This window comes from Pyrgilauda ruficollis, unplaced genomic scaffold (genome assembly GCF_017590135.1).
Source record: "Pyrgilauda ruficollis isolate IOZ18807 unplaced genomic scaffold, ASM1759013v1 scaffold1, whole genome shotgun sequence".
In the NCBI taxonomy this organism is placed as follows: Eukaryota; Metazoa; Chordata; class Aves; order Passeriformes; family Passeridae; genus Pyrgilauda; species Pyrgilauda ruficollis.
In genome coordinates, this window is record NW_024508100.1 from 23,143,723 (window position 1) to 23,170,614 (window position 26,892).

Sequence of the window (26,892 nt, forward strand, 5' to 3'; positions counted from 1 at the left end):
ATTGACTCCCAAACATTTATGTTGCTTACAGAAGAGAAATTTTTAGCATAAACTTAACTAGACTTCTGAAAATTTTGTGCTTTCAAAGCAGAACTTAGGTTCTTGGAAGAAATTATAAATTATTCTTTATTAAAAGTGCAAGGAAGAGAACATATAAATCCCCAAATTCCTTTATTTCTTGGCAATATTTTCACAATGTTTGAGAATCACATATCTTCCTGTAGTGCAGAATGGCTTCTAGGTAGTTAGGTTCTTTGAATTAGAGAAAAAAAAAAAAAAGGTCTGTCTTTTCCTTATATGGAATTCATGTGCTCTGATTTTTTTCCCTGTAATTTCTGTATTTCCAAGACACAGGATGTGCTAAACTACATGCAAAACCTGTTAAGGATTTTTTTCCCTTTCCTAAAAATAGAGGTTTTAAAAAACCCTGAAATCCCTAAGCATGTTGAAACATCATTCAGTGCTGGCAACAGCAAAACTAGATCTTTCTTGAATTGCTTTTGTATTGGCAAAATGGCAAAAGTAGAATTAGACAAATTGCAAGTGACTGTGTAACAAGTCTCTACAATGAGCCAACACAGTTCTGTTTGAATGGTTTGAAAGCTGGATATGAAATTGGCTCTATCACTTTCTGTGATGTTTTTTTCTATCTGCCTTAACTCTATCACCCTGTGGATTCTCCAATCAGATACTGAATTGTTGAATTTAATAGCAGAAATTTCTGAATTTTAAATATTATTTTAAATTTAAATTTTTGCTTAATGAAAGTTCAATCAGTCTTCCAAGGACACCTATCTCATTCAATCTTTTCAAGTGTTTTGAAACTCATCACATTTCAGAGGAACTGTATATTTAATCTCACGTAATCTTGCATTTTCTCATTGATACCAGTAAACTGTGTTCACACTCCTAGGACTGTAGCACTGCAGTTAAAATGTGCTGGACTAAGAGTGATGGCTCTGTAAAGAAAGTGCAGGATCACACACTACTGAGTGATTAATTCCATAATCTACTCCACTTCCTTCTATGAAATTAAACTGTACTTCAGTTTCACATTGCAGACTCAAAGGTCTGTAATTCCTCACTAAATGTCTCCCATGTGCAGTTTTCTGTCACCTATCAAACTGCTGTGGGAGAATAAGCTTCCCAGTCCAGTACCATTCACATATAGACAATATTGTCTTCTCAGAGTGGGAATCCAAAACTTCAGAAGAACTTTGGGCAGTCAAAGGATCTCCCATCTTTCCATCTCAAGCAGTAACCTGCTTTCCTTTCTGTATTCTTCACAGCAATACTTTACTATTATTTTCTATGTAATATGTGGAGTATTATTTAAAATACAGTAATCATATTTCACCATTTATTGGGTGGTAGGATACAGAGAATATCAAGTACCATTACAGGTTGTCTGGATTTTTCTTCTCTTTTAAAACAAGGATAGAACAAAAATGTCATAAAGGCAGCTTGGTAAGAGAAGGTAAATAGAACAAACTTTCAGAGCACAAACTATGTATTTTACAAAATAAAACTTTGCTAATCTCTGCGTAACATAGAAAGGTTCTTCAGTTGGTTTGAAGAAAATAAAGTGGCAACACATTGGAATGCAGAGTTTCTATTTATAGAAAGCCCCACTAACTAGAACCCCATGCCATTCAATTAACAATTTACAACACCTTCATTGTATAGTGCAGTGCAAAAAGTGGAAGGTTGTTTCATTTCTGTATTTCCAGACACGTGTCATTTCCAACCCCATATTTAATAGTGTGTAACTGCCTGAAGGGGAGAGATCAGAATGTGTGGCATGTCTCACTGAGAGGAATTTTGTGCATTAAAAAACCCCAAACCACGCTCTTTCAACTATTAAACAGAGAGCTAACCAAATTCCTTGCTTCCACCCTAGCTTTGAAGTCAAAAAAAAAAAAAAAAAAAGAAAAAAGAAAAAAGGAAAGACAAGAAAAGGAAAAGAGGAAAGTAAGCAAGCAAGAAGTGAGACATGGAAGATAGAGAGACAGGAAGAAGGAGAGCTCAGGAGGAAGAAAATTCCTTATAAGAGAGGTATATGCAAAGGACAAAAAGAAAAGGTTTTCCATGATGTCACCCACAGCATGTCTGTGTCTGGAAAAGTACTTGAAAAGGCAGACATGGATTTATTCAATTTCAGTAATGCAAACTATTCATGCCACGTTTTCAAACCATGTTCCAGAAGTAAAAAATACTGCGTACAAGGCATAAGAGAAGCTAATTATTTATTCACTGCCAACAAACTGATTTGACCAAGCTGAGCTGACACTTCAGGAATTGTCATTTCCTCATTACTTTTCAGAATCCTTATTTTTTTTCCCAGTTTCCTCCTTGTTTACAGTCTGTTCCCTCCCCCCACCCTGCTTCTTGCTTTTTTTTCTTCTTTCATCTATCACTCCCTTAAAGAAGCTGATGCAAGGTTTTTTCCTTCTTTCTTTATGTGAGTGCTTCTACTTTTCTGTGCTCTCCATCTACTGGCAGAAAGATTAAACTGTTGTCACTGTTTTTCTTACTCAAATTCTGTCTTTATTCCTTCATTCTGTGCTCCTTTATTTGTCTTGGACTCAAGCCTGAAATTCTTTCTTAGATAAAACACAGGAAATTCTCACAAAAGACATATTTACATATTACATTGTTTCTTTCCCCTTTAATACAGCTTTTCTTTCTTGAGGTTTTGCATATTCTCTCTTCAGCTAAATACACATTATTCCCATCCCCCTCTCCTCCCCCCAAATCACACTTAAAATAACCACAACTGCAAGCAGAGATGTGAATTTATGGAGTCTGAATTCAACACTAGCAAGACTGACAGTGTAAACAATTATTAGTGATGTACTTGTCCCTCAGGGGCACTGGTTTTCAGTCCACTGCTGGGAAAACATCAAATACCTATCTTTGCACTAAGTGCCAATATTCTACTTTGTTCAATTCACAGGTGGACTTGTTGTCCAGCTGTATATTAGAGGAGAAGAAATTCAGATGCTTACAGAAATGAGCAAGACCATGGCTGCACAACCATTCCAGTGATCTTATTGGGAGTGATCTGGGGAAAGACAGCCGTACAGGAGGCAAACAGTACTTTGGAGCAGGGTGGGTACAATTTGGTGTAAGTAGCTATAGTGACTTTAGGCAAGATGCAGAGCCAGAGTAAAAATCAGAAAGTTGGAAAATGCGAATAAAACAGAAGGAATACAGAAGAAAATGAAAAAAAAAATAGAAGACAGAGAATAAAGGAAGAAGGAAAAGAAAGAATGAAGAAGAAAGAAGAAAAAAGAAGAAGAAAGTAGAAGAAAGAAGAAACCAAAAAAGGAAAAAGGGAAAAAAAACCCAAAAAGAAGAAACAGGAAAAAAGACACTTTAATGATTCAGGAGCATAGTTAAGTTAAAGTAAATAATAATTTTAAAATAATTCTGATCTTTCCTGTTTTTATATATACAACTATGCCAAAAGGGATTTAAATTTCATAACATCTCAACATAGGCCAAAATCCCATCAAGCACCAGACTTTTGGAAATGAATAATAGAGGATTATTTAAAAACAGTGTGACAGTAACACTATAATAAATAGAACAATTCCTATCTTGTCGAGACAACTTTTTTTAATATTCATTTAAATGGTCACTAATAAGTTATCACATTGGATATTAGCACAGCAGATACTCAAAGCAGTAGGTTTCTCAGTAATTTTTTGGCAGCTCAGATATGATTGCCTGCTGTCATTGTGTATCTCACCTACTTTACATGGCAGTACTGCATGGGACAGCTGGGTGGTTTGAACCCCCTCCTCGAATCACACAAAGGAGGAGACAGAAAGCGACAGCACCACTGAACCTAAGCATTACATAAAAATGAACTCCTGAAATGACACTATTTTTTCCATCTTCAAAAAACTGATTTTTCTGCTCTCCTGAATTGCTGAGGGGTAAGGTAAAGGCTCTCAGTCACAAGATGGTCTTAAATCCATGCTGTTTAGTTTGACTACTTCTCTCCCAGTGATCTAAGTCCTTGGAGATGTAATAAGTACTCACAGAGTCTGATAGAGATACAATAGATTTCTTCACAGAGCAATCCAAAATGAAAATGAAAGGTGTTCTTGGTTAATTATGAGGTAACAAACAATTCAGCTTCTAACAAGTTTGTCCCAGCTGAAAGTCCTGTACAACACTGTTGGGTTGCATAAAGTTGCAGCCTTTTGTCACTTATTGGTCTGCAAAAAGTTCGTTTTTTCACAGCTTTAAAGCCCTTTATCCCCGGTTCCCACTAAATTTGTAACCTAGCTTTCTGTACCAAGTCTCCAAGTTCTCTTGCTTTCCATCCCTTCATATTGTCCAGCAAGAGGACCTACTGACCTTTTCTGAAAGCCTACTCCAGGTGATTTTGAAGCTATCTTGAGTTACCACGGAACAGGATGGAAACAGTCACAAATGTATGCATACTTCTTTTTCTACAGTGTTTATGAAAGGCTTTCACATAGAACATTTTTTTCTCATTTTGGCACAGATCTTCAATGCTGATTTAAGGAGTTATATCATTAAAATCCTTATGCTAGTCTGCATATGGTATAATTAATCCCCCATCATATCCACCAATTGTTTCCTTTCAATGAGGTAGAATTCTAAAAAAAAAAATGTGAGATGTACAGATGTAATAACTGATGCAATATATCTCAGTACAATTTTAACAGGAAATTTCAGATTCCTTCTTTTCAACAGTTTCCCAGAAATGTTTGGCATTTATTACTTGCTGTGAAAGGCTCTATCAGGCATGAAAGAGAGAAGGCATGTGTCACTAGGACTTATGTTGAGATAAAACTCAGTGCAAGAGAAACGGCTTCCATGTAAGAGAAATAGCCCAGTAAGGGCTTCCATGTACAGCTGTCAGTGGTTCAGATCATGTCTGCGGCTGTATTGGATCCATCCAGGCTACTTTCCTCTCCCCAGACCTTCAGAAGACTAGAGGATGTGTACAAAAACATGGAAATCCCAATGACAAACTGTGATTCTTGAGTAAAATGCAAATCCTGCATTAGGACTTCATTTCATGACTGACAGTCATGTGAAGCCTATGCTGATAATGTGCACCATCTGTTGTTTTGATGGGTTATAAATTTTTTCCCAGAAAAATGCCTAAGCACATTTTGAGATCAATTTACTTTTAAATTCCAAAATATCAGTAATGTTCACAGATTTAATAATTGAAAAAGATTGTCCCTTGTTTTTAAGAAGTAGTGATTACTTGCTGTGTACCTCACCTTTCCAATCACCATCTTCTGTGGTGATCATTATTACAAGTGTTGGCTGATACTAAAAATAATGCAATTCCATACAGATGTACACACCTCTGCATTACAGCAATTTAAACAACAACAAATCATTAATAAAACTTTTCAGTGCTTAGTGGATTTTGTTTTTCTTCAGATAAATAAATTCTTAATGCCACTGACATTAATAAGCAATTTACATAAATTGCAGCAATTTTGCACTCACAGCCTTCTAATTGAAAATTATTTAATAATTTTGCCCATCTTTCCACATGCATGCAACAAGAATGCCATAGTCCATCTCAGAATTGAAATTATTCAATGCAGAAATGCACTATATAGATTACATACTGACAGGGAAAATTTACAAAGTATTTTTAAAAAAATCCTGGTGATATAAATGTCATGTATGCTTTTCTTGGCAGGTGCTGAAAAATAATTAAAATTTCATACTGACATACAGTTAAACACATTTAAGCAACTTCAGGAAAAAAAGGGAAACTTGGTAGGGATTCAACTCAATCCATATGGAAGAGCACAGAAGACAGACTTGAACTAAACTCACCAGGCATTAAAATTGGACAACAAATGGGAACATTTCATGTAGTGTCTGGCATTCAGAATGTATTGTCATGGAAAGTAAAGCTCAGCAAACTCTCTAAAATTTAGGCTTGACCAGCTTCATATGAGAGCTGTTTAACTAAAAAAAATGCTGATATCCTGACATTCTATCAAACCTACCATGTCTAGAGAAACTGAACCTTCTACTGTTGATTTCACAAGAGGAGAAGGTTTATTGATGAAGAATAGTCTCCACATTTTTTTTAAAGTGCAAATGCCACTAAGTTTATATACAGCATAGTTTTACTTTCTTCCTTCTCAAGTTTATATCTAGTGCAGGAGGCTGAATCCCCATCCTCAACAATGCTGGTCTGCAAAATCAGACTGTGTGTGATAAAACAGAGTATTCAACATAGTGTTAATGCAGGTTCATTTAAAATTTATTATTTGCTGTGTTTTGAAAATTCTTTAGGCTCTTTGTCTTAAACCAACGGAACATCAATGTTCTCTCACTGTTACCATCACCCTAATATTTAAGCTAACCCTTTAACCTAATGGTTAGAAATAGCTTTTAGAAGAAGTCGTTTGCTCATAATTTGCACCTGGAAGATTCCATTAGATGAGACAGCTTAGGCACATCCACAAACCACTGGAAGGAGACAAGGCTGCCAGGAGACTTATCTGTATGTCATAATGAAAAGCATCTATTTGCTGGAAAGAGGTGCAAATAACTAAACAGGTAATTTTATCCTTGTATAGTAGATAAAAAATTCCTTTTTACCCACTTGCAAATTGACGTCTGCACATTTCTTTACTTTCCCAATATAAACATTGCTTTGGGAACAACTTCTAAGTCAATAAGTGACCTAGAAATTTTCACTTACAGTTTTTTTCTTCAGTCGAAGAATTTTGTTATCAAAGTTGCAATATGTAATTTCTAAATATAAACTAAAATTAGACTATGGTAATTAATTTTGATCATTAAACCTTTTAACTATGGCATAATGCCCTAATTCTGCAAAAACTTGTCTGCCTATGTCCAAGTGCTTGATGTCCCCTGTGCAGCGCCCCTCATCTAAAAGTACAAGACACCAGGTGGCAGCAGACAGTGAAAAAATGTACTTTACATTTCTAACAGCACAATTAGTGATGTTACAGCTGAGGAAGTCATAAACTTTTGCTTCAGTTTATAAAAAATTATTGTCAAAAACAACCAGATGGAGACAGTGTTGAAGACAGTGTCTGCAACTCTACAAAAGGCAGAAAACAGGAGAAAAAACCCCAGTATATAAGCATAGCTGCTTTAAACAAGTTGCAAGAAGAGACAGGAATGTAAAACTTGACATCTTGGAAAGTCTCAGAAGTCTTCATGCACTTCAGAAGCTGGGTATTTATTTATATTACCAATATATTGTTGGGATTGAACTTGGGAGCGGGAGCAGATAGCCTAATACATGGATTTCCGGGTCATGCTGTACCTGTATAAAATTGAAAACCTTTCATTGCATTGTGAATTTACACTGGTCGCTCAGGATTCAATATTGAGGGAGAGAAAAAGTGGGAGAGACAGAGAGAGAGAGACTGTCCCTGACCAAAGCAAAGGTGACACCTGTCAAAGGTGTCATAACTGGATTCAGTGATTTTGCTTCAAATTGTAGGAGTAGCTGCATCATGGCCCAAAAAAACCCCGAACAACCACCACCAACAACAAAAAAACCCTCCTCCCCAAAAAAGGGCTGACCTTTAAGATTTACAGTGCTTAAAAGGCTCCACAGCACAAGAAGCTCTGTCATTTCATTCAAGATAAAATAAGTACACTTAGAACTAATATAGGAAGAGATACTTAAAACAGAATACAGATTCCTTTGGGGAACAAGACAGAGGCAAAGAAAATTTTTGAGAAGTTCATATAACAAATACAGTATAATCCTGCTGTTTTCTTATACATGATTGGTAAATGTAACTTCATGGTAGTTTACTTTTTGTAGGGTAAAATAACAGGTTGTTAGAATTCAAATGAAATTGTGGTTGTGTGAAATATTAATTTCATAATTAATTCCCTTACCTTGTTTTCTAAAACATTTTCTTTTAAACATAGATATGAAAGTCAATACTAAATTAATCAACTTGATCAGGTCCTGGGAAGAATTTTCTCATCTTGTATTCATAAAAAGAATCAAGTTCTAAAGAAACAGTATTTGAATTAATGCTACACAGTAAGGATCTTTCTCCCTGATGCTTACCAGATTAACTTTCAGTTTTAACTGAATAAAATAAGAATTCAAGGAATACTATAATGGCAGCAAAATTTAGAAAAGTTATATGAGGACTTTGATAAATAAACAAATGTAACATAAAATTATAATACAGAGATGACAATCTATCACCTTTCAAATTGCATGACCAACTGCTAAAGATTTGCACAAATGCACTGACATATTCTGTATGTGTTTGCATACCTCACAGTTCACTGAATGTACTATATAATCTAATGCAGTAGGAAATGTAAACATTTCAAACCCTTGGAATAATTTGATAATTCTTTGTCATTAATATTTAATTTTAAATAAATGTTTCCTTGTACTTACAATAAATTTTATTTTCTTTCATAATTAAAAATAAGTGTAGTTAAGTAGCATGAAACTTGAACTCTTTCTTAATCTACAAATCTCAAAATTATTTTTCACAAAATGATTTGGCTTTCTTTAAAAGCTCAAATTTAAAAAAAAAACAAACTATGAATCAAAAGCACATTTGGTTAAATTATTTTAGTGTATGTAAATTAAACGTTTGCAAATCTGTCATCTAGATAATACAGGTTTTTGCCTCAATCCAGTAACAAGATTTGTGAAAGTGGACTGCTGAGCTCATCCAAGGCTTCAGGGATACCAGCAGCCTGAAGCCCATTCCAGTGCTCAGCCAGACTAGGTAATTTTATACTTGCAGGCATAACTGATGTCTTAAATCACTCTGAGAATTGAATGCATCTTAAATGAGTCATTACAGCTAATCTGAAAAACAATCTGTTCCTAGGTACCAGCAATTCTGGTGATAATGGATGCCTGATTACCTTTGTACAGTGTGATTAAGGTTAACTTGGACACTGTTGAAGCAGGAGGGACAAGACTGCCAAGACAAGAAGTAGAAAATAATCACGGCTCGTTTTTTTTTCACCTGAACAGAAAATAAACAGGCTTTGCAGAGCAGATGTTCAAGGACAAAATTTTGGCCACAACATCACAACTTTTAGGCCTTAGTTGCTGTTGTCCTTTAGCCAATATTTTGTACAGAGGAAGTAAAAAAAAAAAAGGACAATAATAATTGATTCAAGTTTTCCTTAACTGCTTAGCTTTTAACTGGGCATTGGAGAAGGATATGGTAACTTGCCTTTAGTCATCAAAACATATTTTAAGTACTGTAGTCCCATATTGTTTCTATAATAATAAAACCACATTTAAAAATAAATAATTTCAGGTCTTTATTGTTAAGGATATTTTAATTGTCTTAATGTATAGCATTGGTTTGTAGAAGGCAATGGCATGTGGAATATTTACATTCCTTTCTCTCCAAATCCAGACAAGACACTCTCTTTTTCCAGTGTTTCTCATGGCCACTGGGGCAAAAGACTGTTGATTTCTTATTTTTTTTAGACTTATTTCAACTCTCATGTGATTAGTGGTAGCCAAGTGTATATCCTCAATGTTAATATAAAAAAAAAATCTTTGTTTGTTTTGAAGCTTGATTAATAAACCCCCAAAACATAAAGATGTGCTAATTATAGCAGCATGAATTTTTTTTTTTTCTCTGTAAACGTAAGTAACATGAGGATGCCAAAACCATTTCTTACTATCCCATCCTAAACTATGTATTCAGTCACATGAATCCTTATTTTCACAAGGACTGTCCATATAAACACCTTTTCAAGCATGTACAATTTGTGGCTCAAACACCCTATTGGTCACATGATGCTATTTCACCCTGACCATGAGATACAAGAGTGACATCCTAAACTTAGGATGGAGGTTTTTCAGCTGTATGCTTCTCATAAGCCCAAAATACCAAGTACATCTGCATATCAAAGGCCTTCATGCTTCACCCTGCAGAATAATAGAGAAGCCTTTCCGCACTGCTCTCTGGATAATCCTGTTTTTCCTTCTCATGCCTGTATTCAGTAAGGAGTTCTCTGTGTGTGTGAGCATGCAGGTGTGTGCTTACACTTATGGTTATGGACTGTACACAGGCAGTCATACTGACAAGAATGGGTTTGACTATCCAGAAGTAAACCTTCACAAAATGTTAAACAACTTGTGCATGAAAATATAGACACACAATCTTAATTTTATTTAAAATAATATTTATTATTTATTTGCATAGAGTATTCTAATTGGCACTGTATTTTAAATGAAATTCTTGTTTAACATTTTATAAAACATTCTCATGAAAATTTAAAATATCCTGCATTCCACAAACCAAGGAGTGAATCATTTCCACTAGGACTATCAAACCAAATTATGCTTATGGATATCCCAACACATTGTCACACTGTTTGAAATTGCTTGGTTTAAATCTGTAGAATGCTGAATGAACACGAATGAACGTAGTTTGTCTGTACACAAATTTTCTATACACAAATTTTCTATCTATGAGCTATATCCTGTGTAGTTAATATCCTTTACAAGTTTTTTATCAGGAACTACATCCAAATTCATATCTCCCTGCCGTGCCTTGTATTCCCACTACCCAGGTCTGCATATGATGCGTGTTTAACTTTACAGTCTGACTTTGATGCAGTCAACTGTTTGCTATAGTTTGTTTAAAAATACCACAAATCATTCCATAATATAACTAATCACCCTTGCACTCCTGTTTACATACTATTAATAAACACAACAAAAGAAGTTCTCCTTGGAGACTAAGCATCTGGAATCCTTGGAGATCAGCAGTTACAAACTCCAAAAAGGGAGTAAAATCTTTGGAACAGTCCACTACCACTGTTAAAAAGTAGCCCACTGAGTTTCAAGTGCAGAATAATTTTATTCCTATAGCTAGTGTGACAAGATAATCCCCAAACAAAATCCAAATCAAAACTAGAAAAACAAAAACAAAACAAAAAATTCCCCAAACTCAAAAAACTACACTTATAAAAAAATTATAAAAATCTATAGTAAAAGAAGATTTTCATATATGTTCAGCATGATATATTAATCACAGCAAAAGTCAGAAGAATACTTGCTGAAGCTGAATTAACACATAATATCTAACTCCCAGGAAGTGACCCACACTTCTGCAAAGCCAGGTGTCAAGAGTTCTCCAAATACTAGCAGAGAAACCGAAATTTAAAAGGGACATTTAATACCTTAAAAATTGAAAAAATTTCTGTGTGCTTCTCAGGGTCTGGTAAAATGGGATATCACCTTCCAGAATAACATATGTACTTATTTGAGAATTTGTGCAGCTATGTATGCAGTGACAGAGTGCAGAGCCCTCTATTTGCTATAGTTATGCACTGATGATAAATTACAAGTGAATTTATTTTTGTACAAGTGAACAATCCCAAATGTAAATGTTTATTAGAACTTCTGTTAGCCACAATCAAAGGCATTAATTAACTTGCTATTATTGTAGTGCAAGTGGCAGGTGGCTTCTATTTTACTTTTTATAGACTTGTTCTAAACATATATTTATGCTAACTACACTTTTTTCTTTTAATATTTTATTCTAGATTTTCTGCTGGTCTGGTAACCAGAAACATTTCAATAAGTGAACAGATGGAGTAGGAGTTATGCAAAGACTTTTCAGCATAGGCAAAACTTAGAAATCTAGGTTTCTGTGCTTCTTGAGGCAGTGGAAACAGCAAATTCAAGAGGGAGCAGATAGTATACCAGGAGTTTCTAGGACATCTGAGCATTTCTGCACCTGCTGATGGCTGAAACACTATGAAGAAGAGTTCTTCAAAAGACAGAAAACAGCAAAAGAAAGAACCATGCTTCTCATAGTTCAGTGTATCTACGAATGAATATAGAAGGAGGTTCCTTGCCATATCTGAGCTCTCAGGCCAGCCTTTCCTCACCACCTAGCATGCACTGGGAACTGCAGACAAGTATCTGCTGGCTCAGAGGTTCCCCTCTGGTCCTAAGGAAGCATCTGGAATCACTGGCCAAATTTTGCCTTAGAATGACACTCTCAGATCAGTAGGGTAGTAGGTACTTTCAAGAGGACCAGGATGACTGGGTTTGGATATCATAAATCAGCCACAATTTTCCTGTGGCAGCATCCTTCATGAGATTTAGGAAATGTTCTGAGTGATACCACTTCAGAAAAACTTACCTTCCTAAATAGCATAGCTCCCTTAAATTATTTTCTCATATAAAAACACAGCTTATTGTAATCATCGGCTGTTAATAGTGTGCTTTTAAATGTGAAACTTCTTGTATTGTTTGCCACTAAAATGGCCCTTTAAGACCACTTTCATTTTTTTCCTCAGTGCCACACACATTCTTTGTACAATCCAAGTAATGAATAGTATAATATTTTTTATTTCACTTCCAATCTGGAATCATGAGAGAAGTTTAAAAAAATACAACCTTTGTACTCACCCCAGCCTTTGGTTTAGCTCCAGAGCTGGCTACTGAAGAGGGAGATGCTAGGTCAGGAGCATGGATATTAGAAGACAAGTTGGTCTGTGAGTGATTTACTGAGGCAACATCCACTCCACTTTCAGAACCAGATTCAACATCCTGTAGAAAAATTTTGCAAGTCTCTTTAGTAAATGTGCATGTGAAATAAAATCATATTTCTGCTAAATAATGGAAATATTTAGGCAAGCTCATGTAAATACATATGTTTGCTGTCTTTTCAATGTGGTGATTTGCATTAGCTGCTGTTCTGAAATTATAAATCAGTAATCATTATACATTATTAACATCAAAGCTAAATGGTAGAATGCAAGGTAAGAAAAATCAGTTAAGGGATGCGGAAGTTTGACATTTTTCTCTGATATTCAGTATTTCCTGTGTGCTCCCACCTTCTGTCTCTGCAGCACTGCAAGCTAGTGAACATCTGTAAGCCATTACGCAGATGAAATGACTTCACCCTCCAGCAGTTTATACAATTCAGAGGTACAGCTCCTCAGGTTTTTTTGAATCACCAGACACTCATCAGCCAAATACCATTTCTGGTTAAAATGCCCTTACTTTTAATGACAGTGATTACATTCCTCTCTCTGAGAATAAAAAGAAGATATACAGTAGGTTTTATTGTTGAGGAAGTAAAAATTTAGCACATGCTTGATTTACTGCATAGGGTGAGGGCAAGGGATTATATTGTTTGCAGATAAATTGTGACACTGGCTCTGTGTAGAACCAGCCATATACTGTCAGGATTATTACATGAGGTGCAGCCTGCATGAATACAGCTACAGAGGATGCAAAAAAATCTCCTGAACTCTTAATCCCAGAAAACTACATGCAGACAAAGCCTCAGTTTCCTTATGTCAGGTTCCTAGAATAGGTGAAATACCGGGCAGAGTCATCTCAGGGGTTCTGCTCCGGATCTGAAAAGATACAACACCCTTTGATTCGTTAATTCCAGTTAAGTCTCTGGTCTGTCAAGCCAAAGCTGCCATTTAGAAAGTGCCTATATGCCAGGTACATGAGTGTGTGGTGTTCTGAAAAGGGTTAGAAATTAGGGACAAAGCTGGACTCTTGGTAGGACCATGTATTTGAGTCAGATATTTCCTGCCTGTGAGTCATCTGCAATGTGAAGCACTGGGAAATGCAGCAGAGCCATGGAGCAGCCTCTGTGGCAGTCAGTTTGGCTACAGCTGCTCTCAAAAGTTTCTAGTTAGCAGAGCTATGCTGCCATGGTGCAGCAATGATCTCTGCTGCATTACCCAAGTTTTTACATCATATTCAAATGATTTCTTACTATAAAATAAATGTGAGACTGAACTCAATACCTATATATCTTGAAAACCAGATCTTTTGATCTTCTGGTCCACAACAATCAAAGGTTCAAAAATTCCTAGGAAATCACTGTCCATAGATAGCATATATTCAATGTTTGATGCAAGCTGTCTTTCTGCAGAGTTGCTTTGCAGCATGGGAACGGGTACCACCTCTGATTATCAGGCAGGGTTATTCATACACATAACCTCTGCTACCTTTATTGCTGTAAGAAATTAGCTAAAGTGCTGGCATGGGTTGGTGAGATATAGAGAACAGATGTCAACACCGTATTTCAGGTTTCCTGTGTCATCAGTGTGTTTAAGGAGATACTGTGAGAACATTGATATTCAGTGGGAAAATGTTTGATGATGGAAAGTGAAATTATGTGATTTCCTCTAAAAAGGACATATTGCATAAATTTCAGTTGATCAAACACAGTGAAATACAACTTTTCTCACCTACAGACCACTCACTTAGCAATAATGAAGCCTGGCTTTCAAAGGAAAAACTCCTTGTTATTTAAAAGAAAATACCACTTGCCAAAAAAAAAAAAAAAAAAAAAAAAAAAGATACAAATGCTAGTCTAGAGATCTTGGGGCAGTGTTTCTCAGGTTTCTTGAATTGAAAAACAGCTGCAGCACATGTGGGTAAAATTAACAAGAAGCCTGCACAAAAATACCTTGGATCAGCCATTTCAAGTTCTTCAGAGTTACGTGTGTAAACATTTTACAGAAAAAAAGAGAATGCATCAGTCGTGTTTGTAAGCTGTCCCATCCATTTTTGAATTACTCTCAGCAAAGAATTATCCTTTTAAGTGAATAAAAAACCCCCTACATTAAATAACTCAAGTTCTGCTCAGAATCTTACTTTGAATGACTGAGGACTTTTTGCCTTCCCCTAGCAGAAAAACAAGACCTCAAGACATGTAGCTCAGACTTACTTTCAGTTCTATGTAATGTCAAATGACACATACTCATGTTCTGAGACTGGTGCCACCCTGAGCCTGTACCGACTCTCCATTTTACAGTAGGTGATAATTAGACAGCCAGACATTTTCTGAATCTCGAGCTCCCTTTTTTAAACCTGGGATTTCTGAAGCTCTCCCTTACGAGAAGATGCCAAAAGGAAATAATGGATAGCAATATTATTGCCTTCAAAACATGTACATACACACAAAAAAAAAAAGACACAAGTCAAATTCTTTACAAAAAGAGCTTTGGTTCTAAACTAAGGAGCTGAAAAATGTGAGGACTGAAAAAAAAGGTGAAGCAAAAAAAGATTATCTTTATAATAATAATGATAATAAAAATTGATTACAGGTATATGCCTCCGTTTGTATGTTGGGGTGCTGGATGGGGAGGAGCCTGCACTGAGAGCATTTTCAATATCCTGGTCAAGCTGGTCCAGTTTCATAATTAACAGCACCATTGAATCCAGTCGTGAACGATCCCGATCTTCTGTTATTTCCTATTGAACAGAAAATACAAAAATATGAAATGGTGCTAGTGGGAAAAAAACCCTTAAATTATGAAAGCTCTGTTTCTTAATTTACCAGGAAAGCACACTAAATAATAAGCAGAAATGATTAAAAAAATTACTGCTTTTTGTAACCAGCTTACTGAGTATTGATGTACTGCTGGAAAAATATTTTATATTAATGTTTAATGTAAATCCATTATAGCAATTAATTTTTTTAACAGCACAACTTTTTGGAATAAATGCATCATTACCTGGATACACATACTTTCAAAACAGCTACAGATTCTAAACACTCCTCAAAATATTCATCCCAAATTAATTAACTTGATTGTACAAGTACAAATGATGAAGATTAATCTGCGATGGAAACAGGAGACAAGTTCAAAGAGGTCATTTTCAAGCTGAGGATAACCCCAACTTCTTTCTTTGTGGAACTCAGTAGTGTAACTATGTTCTGTTGATTTGTAGCAGAGATTTCTTTCTTGGTTGGAAATTCTTGATACAGATGAGGTACAGCAGGGTAATAGTGAACACAGCATCATACATCCACTGACTGGAAAGAGAGGTGGATGAGGGGGTATTCACATCACAGCCGCAAACACCTAGTTTATGTAGCTAATTTCCCTACACTCTGTAGAAAAAGGAGGCAGAGCAGATTCTCAGAAATGCAACTCAAAGCAAGATCCTCAATTAGACGGACAAAATAATGCTCTCAAGAAGTTCCTCCCTTTCCCTTTTATATAGAGATTTAACACAAAAGTTAGATAACTAGCCTGCCTCAAAATTCAGGACTGTGAAAACCCCTACTAGCTCCTGTATGGATTTTCATAATTTGAACTTAGAAAATATGAAGTTCCATTAACTCAATATTTCTTTTAAATCCTTTTCAAAAAATGGATGCAAAGATGTTACAATTGCATCATTGTGGCCAAGAAGTAGGCAATATAAGTGTCCAAATTAGCCTCTTATTGTATAATCACTAAAGTATACAGAGTATAGTTTTCCAGGCTACACAGAGACTTCTCTTGGTAGGATTCTATTAGTAGGATTTTCATAGACTGCTTCAAAGGCATTGCAAAACATGAATTAGATGATTCCTGCTATAATGAAAGGAGATGTATAGATAAAATAGTCATATAAACCACAGTCCACCTGATCTTCAGGTTAAGGTGATGGTTAGTAAACCAAATCTTAGAAAAGCAGAAATACAAATCTGTCAGTTCATAGCAGAGTTACAAACAATGTACAATGCAAAGGGCTTCTAAAAAAGTTGCTGAATTTGCAGGATCCTCTGATGACTTTGAACTGAGTTTAGAGAGATGGTGAGAGAATATCATCTCAAAATACCTTAGAAATCACCAAAATGGGTTAAGTTTCACTTTCTTCCAAACTGAAAACATGATTTCCCAAATGATTCATTGTCACTGCATGGATCTTCATTTTAACTGATGTCAAACTGATACCTGAGGTTTACAAATGTCAGAACAGTGATTTCATCTAATCTGCATGCATACAGAAAGCCCAGTGGAGCAGCTGAGAGTCTGCTAACACAGTAGACATGATCTCCCTTGTGACAGGGGCCATGTTCTCCATGGTGAGCAAGGCTGCCTAGTGTTTACACATCCAGAGGATGCCAGTGCTATTACAAAACTAGCTTCCTACACAGTCCCCTCACTGTTTTTATTTCTATTGGTTTTGCTTGGAAATACATCCCTGTAAAGGCTAATCAACCTAATATTGACACTGGATTTGAAAACCAGAAATTCATTGCCACACCACAACAAAGGAAGTGGTGATGGCTGGCTGGGTGGGAGTTGTAAGTTTGTTGGTTTTGTGATTGGTTTTGGTTTTGTTTTTTTCTCAGGCTAGAGACATATGAGGTATTTCACTCAAAGACCAAAAAAAAAAAAAAAAAAAAAGAGATCTGGAATTTTCCCCTAGCAAATTGCTTGATTCATCCTGCCAAAACAGTATAAACTTGCTTTGTATGCAGCAGATTGAGAATGCTGGAGAAGAATCTGCTGAAATGAAGAGGTGGCAAAATGTTGCTCAAAGTGATACTCAGGCTTGACATTACGTGCTGGCTTTGCAGGGAAACACTGCTCTCAGAAAACAATAATATTATCATTATGGAGTTTAGTTTTTCTGTTTAGAAGTCCTAACTTTGTGGTTCTGACTAATGTTCACATCAACATAAGAAATTTAACATTTTTACTATAGTTTCTACTTTTACAACTTACTAAATGTCTCTTTTGCTATCAATTTGTATATATGCAAGTCTAAGCATCATACAAAACAATTAACACATAAAACAAAAAAGGATAATCCTGAGTTGGAAATTCATCACAACACACAGAACAAATATTATTATAAGATTAATTTATGTTTAGACAGTTTTAACCTTGATAGTCTCCAATGAATTTCCAAGAGCTTTATAACCTTCCTATCTTTTCTGTATCTCCCTTTTGTGTATATTCTGAGATTTTATTACTGATGTATGATATGATCTATAGCCAGCAAGGTATTAGCAATTAATTTGTTTTCTTTTGAAAACACAGTATTTCCTTTGCTTCCATTTTTTTCACATTATTTCCCACTGGTAGCTATGTACCTTCCAAATTAGAATGCAAAAATATAAATTACATTTATAGAATTATACAGAAATCCTACCTTTAGCATTATGAAGTCAAAACTTGGGCATTAGATGTCTGGTCAAAGAAAGCCCTTACAGCCCTTAATTTCTGCCTTTAGGCATTTACATAGGGCAATTTAGGCATGCGAAACAAATATAAACAGTAGGTCAAACTCGATATGTTATTTGTCTGGAGATTTTATTTTTAAGATATCTCCACACAAGGAGGAAATAGTTTAGGTCATGAACTGGAAAAAACAATATTTCTTTTAATCTGTATCCTCACTGGTGTGATAAAGAAACTAATTAAATTTGAATATATCCATACGTTTAGAAAAGAAAACATTGTAACTCTTCCTAAAATGAAGGATGCTTGAATTATTTGAATTATTGCCTAAATGATAAAACCCCAAATGTTTTTACAAGGAAAACAGTCTACAAGTCCTGTTGCTATCATCAGCAAACAATGTTAATAGAATGAAAATATTTTTGAGAACATGCCTGCAAATGAGATTTAGGCAGTTTTTTAGTTGCTTTTGTGAATTTGGAGCACATATCATTATTGACAAGAATAACACCACATTTTCCCACTATGTACTCCCATGTCTTCAAGTGCTTGCGTGTCTTTTTACTACCAAGTTGCCTTGTGCAATATATGAGAAGACCTGGCAATTTCTGAATATGACATTCTCTACACACGTTATAATTTTTATTTTGAACGCTCGATAAACAAAAAACCCTGTATGAAGGCAGCATTGATCAGAGTATCTCTAGAAAAAAAACTTACCCCCTCCTTTTTATTTATGGTTTCAAAAATTTCATCCCTATACTAGCAATACATTACAATTACTTTAACCAACTCAAACAGAAGAAACCAATTACAGGGTATGAACATAATTTTGGATTTCATATATCCATTGTGTTTTATCCAGGCATGGAAAAATGGAACTGGATGTATTTCACTTCCTTGCTGTTTTAAACCCTGTATTTCTCCAAGTGTGTTTTCGCCTTTCCCCTCTAGCCACTGTTTTACATCACATACACAGTCCCTCCTGCAGTCCCTTTTCCCACAAACCTCTTTTGGCTGACTAGCGCTGAAGCAAAGGACACCTTTTGAAAACAGTCAAGTGCAAAACCTATTTTAATTTTCATAGCAAAAATTTTGTACAGAAAAAATGGTACTCAAAAACTAAGTTTGTGCTCTCCCTAATTACCCTCAGGGGGATTGAGTGACTCCCCCCTTCCCTGGAGGCTCTCCCTTTGAAAGTATCTGCTGATTTCCAGACTGAGCAGACCCTCCCAGTGCCAGTGCAGACCTCTGTGGTTAAGGAGGGGAGAGAATAGAAGGGAGGGGATAGAATGTTTAGAGTGGGGTCCCACTCTAAACATTCCCCCCAGTGCCAGTGCAGACCTCTGTGGTTAAGGAGGGGAGAGAATATCCCACTCTAAACACTCCTCTGCTAGGGCCATCAGGGCACCACCTCCTTCCTGACACTCTTGTGTCAAGATGTTCATAATTGCTTTGAAAAGGAAAACTTGGGTTTTGGAGGAAAGACTTTTACACAATTGAGAAGGCAAGCTGGAGTACCCACAAAAGAAAGAAATCTTTTATGGAAAGAGCTGGCTGAGTTTTGCCTGGTATTCTTGATCTGCCAGCTGGACTGAGTTAAAATCTTATATTAATGCTATGTACTTCAGATGGCATTAAATTACTCATTCTTGTCTTTCCTTGCTAAAAAAAAAATCTTTTTGAAAAAAGAGAATTTTATTATATATCACCAATTTAATACTATAAAGGTTTGCATGGGAAGAAACAAATGAAGAATGCAAAATATGCAGTTTTGAAATTAGTCTGATGATTTTTTACTAGCAGATATGCAAATAAGTTGTAATTTTCATCCTTCTACATGGGATTTTAGAGTTCTCAAACTTTGAAAAATACCTAAGAATTTTATCTTCCTCTAAATTTTATGCTATACTGTACCATATATCTGCCCATGACAGGGGATTTGGAACTAGAGGATCTTTCAGATTCCTTCCAACACAAACCACTCTATGATTCTATGCTTAGAGTCCTATTCATTATGGAGGGATTGCAGGCAGAGAACATTAAAACCCACGGTAAAGCATTCTCTACCTTTTTGACATGAGATACAAGCCCATACTAGACATCAGAAAAATCACAATAAGATTACCATTATAAATAATATTTGAACTAATAGATAGAACAGACTGAAAATGGAACCAATAATGTAGGTCTACACTGGTGTACACACCACAGGTAAGGAGACATGCTCATATATTCCTGCAGCTATTCCTATTGCTGTTGAAAGAATAGCTTTTCTTCTCAAAAAGCTTCTCTTCTCATTTTCCTTACAAGAACTTTAGATCACTGATCAGTTTTTCCAAATATAGTGCTCAAGAGCACTAGCATACCTGTGCTTTTTCACTTCTGTCAAACACACAAATAAGTTATGTTTGTAAAAGTGAAGTCTTCAGAGGACCTTGATTTCTATGTAAGGTTCTAATTTTGATTTTCACTACTGTATCCTCAGAAAAATGTAAAAAACACAACCATATTACCAATTGCTGAATAATATGTTGTCTCAACAAAACCAATGCCTTTTCTACTTCTAAGCAAAAAATATGTCTCCTTCTGTAGAGCACAGTGCTTGCAGCGATAGTGCTGCACTCTTGGAAAAAGAATAAAATGTGATGAAAAATGACCGACAACAAAAAATCCAAATATACCCAACTGGTAAGTTATAGAGAGATTTCAGCTCTAGAAGTGAGGTGCAGCATCTCAATTTGTCTAACTTTCTAAGGTCTTTCAAACTCATGTGCTCTTCACAGATACTGTCTCCTGAACTTAACCCGATTTCCATTGCAAAAAGTTGACATCTTTCACATTCAAAGCAAATTTAATCCAAACAAAAGCTTTCCTTTGTAGTAATTTCCTTTCTACAGCTGTTTTTTTTGCCTAAACACATACTCAACCCATAGACTATTTACTAATTTTAGGGATTTTTTAGCATTCTAGTTTTCCACGTTTCATGTCAGCTGAGTAAACTGTCTAGCAGAGATGTTGTTTTACAGTGAAATTTAGCAACTTGCTATTGATGAAATGGAAAATCACTCAAAAACCTTGGTGCAAAACAATCCGAGGAATCATTGTTGCACAGCTGTGTTAACTCAGCAGGGATGGCGTAGCAGTCACTCCTGAAGTGGTTGTTCTTGAAACAGAGCAGTTCTGTATTAAACTAAGTCAATCAGGATCACTTTCTAGCTGATGCTCTATTACCACACTTAGCTAATAATGGAAAACAGACTTCTCAGACTGCCATTACTACACTAGAATTATACCAACTATCCTGTAATATTAATGTAAATAAGTGGTGGCATTAGTTCCAGTAACTAAGAGAAGCAAAAACAAATGTAAAATTAACCAACTCAAAATGGTACATCTTGTCCAGTGTAGAAGGTAATTATCTTATCATTTCACTGCAGTTTCATAAAGTATAAATGATGTATGAGATCCCACTCTCTATCTTTGGAGTTACATTTGATTACAGTAGCCAGTCTGATGACATCCAACTCCCAGCAAGCATTCCTGATTTAGCATCATACCAGGATTATGACAACAGAAATTTGCCAAAATCAAATTCCATAGAGACACAGAGCACAATATGTATGTAATTTCTATTCACTGGGTGAAAAAAAGTATCAGTAAACATAACGTAATTAATCACGCTCTTTCCAGCATAAACAAATTCAGTTACTTTTGAGCTTTGTTCTTGATATTTTCTAAATTAACATTGTAATTATTCTAAAATCACCTTTTATGACTACACTTTAATGATTATGACTTACAAAGTAAGCAAAAAAGCATATCTTTACCTTTATTGGACCCTATTTCTGTTTACTGTGAGCTGCTTTGTGGAGAATATTTTAACAGTAATCTAAACACTAATTATTAGACTGGAGAAATACTGTAATTAAATAGAAATGTGATGCAAATGAGAGTGATAGATAACTGATGTTACATTTTTTTATTATTGAAAAAGTACCTCAGATCTAGAAATTTTGTGCAAAAATCAGCAAGAAAATACTTCAGTGATCTTGTTTCTTTTCTATTATATTATAAATCAAGGACTGAAGCGAGGAAAAATAGAGACCATTCTATTAATCAGCAATTAAGTCAGCACCACTGACATGAAACTTAGCTTTGATACCTTTGTTGGCAGGTGTTACAAATACACAAATAAGTCAATGGCTTTGCATATTTACACTTTATATGTCTTTATAAATTAGTGCATTTCAAACACTAAATATTTGTTTAATGTAATTGTTGACAAATGGAAAGCAAACCAAATAGTTTCTGTTTTGCACTGCATCAAACACAGTGCAAAGGGAGCAGAGGAAGAAGAATGAATACAAAGCCTTTGTCCTCCAGTTTATCAGAGAAAACATTGAATCGAGGAAATGCTTGGTATCTATGTAAAGTCTGTTACTGACACTCTACCCTGCAATACCTGAAGACAGAGCAAGAGTAGTAGTGAGCAGCCTCTTGAAATGATTGTAACTCTTCCCACACTTGCAATGGACTTTGAATCAGGCCTAATAGAGACATGAGAATGAAAACAAATCTCTGCACATTCTAAATAGGTGAGAAATAGGAGTTCTTGTCCTCAATGGTTTTCATGCTACCCTAGTAAATGAAGAGTTTTGAGGATACAGGTTACACTGTCAACTCAGTCTTTTTAGATAAGATATCTTTTCTTTCATACGATTGTGACATCAAAAAATGAAAAAAACAGCCTATTAAAATATATAACACAATGCCCCTGCTAATCATAGCTTAACAATTTGATTATTAAAAATAATCATACCTTAACAATAAGGTCCAATATTATTCATGTATGGGAGTGTGTGGGGGTGAGGTGAAGGGGAAGATTCACCACTGAGTGTTTTAAGTCCAGTTAACACCTTACAGAAATTTTCCTTTATTCACTTTTCTTTGTCCTATAAAAATCATAACAATTTCTTCATACAAGAGGAATGGGTTAAGCTGGTTACTTAACCAGAAAGATTGGTTGGCTCATTCTTAGGAGTTGACTGAGAATTTTGTATCTTAAATGGCAAAATGTGGGAAGACTTTGTCATAGCCTGCAACGTTCTGAAATCTACCCAGTGCTTATGTAAGTTAATTAGCTATCTAAGTAGAAACAGAAAAGTCTGCATTTATCCTTCTGGTTTTAGTAATCTTGCTCAGTACAGCATTTTACATGAGAAATTCACTAGGCTTCTGTGGTAGACATAAACATTTTCCAATACATCTCATATCTGGAGGAGGCCATTAGAAGAAAAAAGAAATCAAGGAAAGCTGAGATACAGTGCATTCAACAAGGAATCTTTTATTCCCTGTACCCTGAAGCATGACTAGATTATCAACATCTCTGTAAAGAGGCAAAAAATAAAAAATGGCACTGCACAGTTGGTGGTAAAAAGAATAAGGAGGGGATAAGTTCTTGTATGGAAAGCTAGAGGATATAGACAGGTTGAATGTCATGGAGCTGAAGCAATCTCATGTCTGAAAGGACACATAGGATCAAGGAAGAAAAATATCAAACCAGGTGCATAAGACCGACTTTAAATGTACCACCAGTTAATGTGCTCTACTGCAGAAGGGTCTTACTTTGTTCAGTGGGAAAAGTATCAGAGCACCACATAAAAATCAAAACCCATAAAGCACTCGCCCCCTTCTTCCAGGTGAGAAGCAGAAATTATTTTCTTAGAAGGTTAAAGTGCCGAAATGTATTAAATTAAGAGTTAAATTAAGAATGGAGGCTAAAAGAGGTGAGTCCATGTGACAAGATGTGGGGTGTTTGACATATGGCAAAATGAGATTATGATCCCATTGTCAAGGTGGACAAAATGTATAACATAATTTGGGGTGGTTGCTTTGTTTAGTTCTTTGTTGTGCTGCAAAACTTTCCTGCACTCCTGCATAGACAGACAGTCGTTACCATGCAGAGCTGTTTGGAAAGTTTTTTAAATATTTTGGTGCTACATCTGGTTAATTTCATCAAGAAACAATGCACTAACTGAAGATTTTTATAAATTCATGCAACAGACCTGGGAGAATTGTTTAAAGAACTTCCTATTGTGGCAAATGTAGCAATTTATGATAAAGGTTGTTGCAAACTTGCAGAAATTATAGCACAGTTGTGTTTTTCTTGTGCAGACATTTCATAACAAATAGAGTCGCTGAGAATTTAAACTTTTCTCTAATAAGTGAATTTGTTTAGAAACAGCGAACTTCAAAATAGCGCTGTTTCTTTCAGAGGTAGAATGTTTTCTGCAGCAAAACCACCGTAACAGATTCTTAGAATGCTACTTACCCTTGCATATGACTTGAATGACACAATTGGTTTAGTTAGAATCAGGGAATCATTTTGGTTGGAAAAGATTATTAAGATTATTAAGTCCAATTATAAACCCAACCCCTTCATGTCCACCACTAAACCGTGTACTTAAGTACCACATTTACACATCCTTTAAATATCTCCAGGGATGGTGACACAAACCTGAGTATACATACAGGATATTGAAGGAAAAGGCAAGAATCCGAGAAAAAACCACTCTTTATCCAAAAAGTAGATGTGTCACTAGAACTAAGCTGAATGAAGAAACAACAGGGAAAACAAACCACAAACCTCACATACAGAAGTGAGTGAGGTCTCTTGAATCCCATAAGCTACTTCAGGCTATTCAGCTGATTCTCTGAGATACCAAATATTAGGCAAAGGCAACATTCAGGTAAGCAAGATATTATTTTGCGTTCTTATCAAAATATTCAGAGTTTCATATTCTTAGGTTATAAGCATCCTAGGTGTATGAGATTACAGAGTTGTAAATTATTGCTATGAAGGCACTGAAAATCAATCCACTTTCTTGTTGCCAGACAAACTCTAGTGGATGTTTGCTACTGTATAGTAAATCCTCTATAAAATCTTACAGTATACAATGACTAAAATTATATTTTCACCTTACATGATATTAACAACAGTTTAATATTTCAAAAATCAGAGGTGATCAGAAAACAAGTCCTTAGCAACTTTGTGCTTTGTTCTGTTTATAGCTGTACTCCAAATTAATTTTTAAAAAATAGATATCTAAATCATTATCTGATACAGGTCATGGTTACATGGTTACTTTAGTTTTCTCCAAATTCCTGGTTCTAGCAAATGCCTGTTCTCTCATCTATTTGCCCAGCCTATCACTCCATTCTCCTTGTACCAGTAGTGGTTTCCAGAAAGTTCCAGAAAGCCATTGGGGGTCCAGCTGAACACAGTCCCTCGGAAAGGTGTAGTGCCTATCAGGGTCTTCTGTGCAACCCTACAAATGTCAGTGCTGGCCAAGAAAGACTAAAAAAGGCAGGACAAAAAGCTGCACTGAATTTTATTTTTTCTTGCAAAAAGCTTGCAATTAAATTGTGAAGTGCAAAGTGATCACTTAACTGTAACCTTGTTTTTTGCTGGTGTGGTTAAGCTAATTTACAGATGTTGTAGGGTCTTGACATTTTCTCAAATGTTTTTTTCAATATAGCAAAACAAAGAACTCAGGGAATGTGTAAATTAGTAACTTGCTGAGGGTCTGAAAGAGAGAGGTATTGTCAAAAAGCAGCAGCAAATTGCTGTCCTCTGTCTCTTAATTCACCCATTTATTCTTTAGCTTTGCCAGCCTAAGAAGCTGAAGAAATTCCAGAAATATTTTTTTTAATGTCAGAAGTTTGCAAGAGAACATGATAGCATGAGAAAAACCCTTGCTAATCTTTTATATTCAGAGGAAGAAGTTTCAGTGCTTTGTTTTCTTGGGAAAGAGCTCGCGTTTTCCCATGTGAAAATTGGACTGTCCCAGTGACAATTACCTTCTTACTAAATTACTTCTGCACAGTGAGATTTAAACTAAGGTTACTTTTGTATCACAATTCACTGCACACTGATATTTATGAGAGCTGTAATTAGCTTCTGAGGAAGTGGTAGCAAAACTCAATCTTGAATGAGGATAGCATTTTTGTTTGTGAATAAGATGTTCAGGTTTGGGTTAATGCCCAATAAACTTGAGTGTTCAGAACTTGCCTCAATAAAAGGGTTTCAACAAAAGGATTACAAAATTAGATGTTCATATCAGACTTCTTAGTTTAACGACATGGAAGCTTAGTCACAAGCAAGACAAGACCCCCAAAGCAGGGATTGGGATCAAACATGTTGGGAGTGGAAATGTTGATCAAGGAAATTGTTATTCCTTTTCAGCCACTCTTAGAAAGAGTCTAGATAGCTCCAAAAGAACCCCCCAAACCGTTGAAAAGCACATTTGCTCTCACACTTTGAATTCTTAGCAAATAGTAATGAATGGTAATTAGAGGTTTTGAGAAAAATACAGAATCAAAGGAAGATGAATCACCCTTTATATGTCACGCACCATATCTTACAACTAAGATGCTTGCTGAAATAAATAATCAAGATACTGCTGTCACGCAAGCTTTTCTAAAATTCTGCAATAATTACTGCACCATCTCTACAGAGATGAATCTGAAGAGCTGATAATGGCCCAAATTTAGTAAAAAAATACCAAAACTCCCTTGTTTACCTCAGATACCCCTCTGTCTTCTGTATATTGTTTCTGAAATTCATCAAAGCTAAGTGTCTGACCATGTGGTGAGTGGTTGACTGGAAATTTGGAGAAGTCTGTGGTTCAGACAAGGAATTCCGCCTTTCTTTATAATATATTCAGCTATTTCATGTATGCCTTTGAAATATGTTTATGCACACTGGAATTGTTCTAGCTATTAAATGTTACTTAAGGGGACTGATCTGTGCACAGTGCCCAGCATTGAGGGCTTGCTCAGACACAGACAGTCTACATTGGGCTGTAGACTACAGCCTTTAGGAGCCTTTAGGGTTCACTCTTCATTCCCATCAAAGGACAG

The 26,892-nt window shown here is 35.6% G+C and overlaps 1 protein-coding gene across 3 annotated transcripts in view; it reads right to left on the minus strand.

Moving 5' to 3' along the window:
* DLC1 (DLC1 Rho GTPase activating protein) overlaps positions 1 to 26,892 on the minus strand; it is a 212,239-nt gene that overhangs the window by 144,642 nt on the left and 40,705 nt on the right. For all 3 annotated transcript variants that reach the window (XM_041474160.1, XM_041474322.1, XM_041474233.1), the window contains 2 exons: positions 15,107 to 15,256; positions 12,440 to 12,580 (listed from right to left, as the gene is read on the minus strand). In XM_041474160.1, coding sequence (XP_041330094.1) covers positions 12,440 to 12,580; positions 15,107 to 15,256 — 291 coding nt within the window. The remainder of the gene's footprint in view (positions 1 to 12,439; positions 12,581 to 15,106; positions 15,257 to 26,892) is intronic.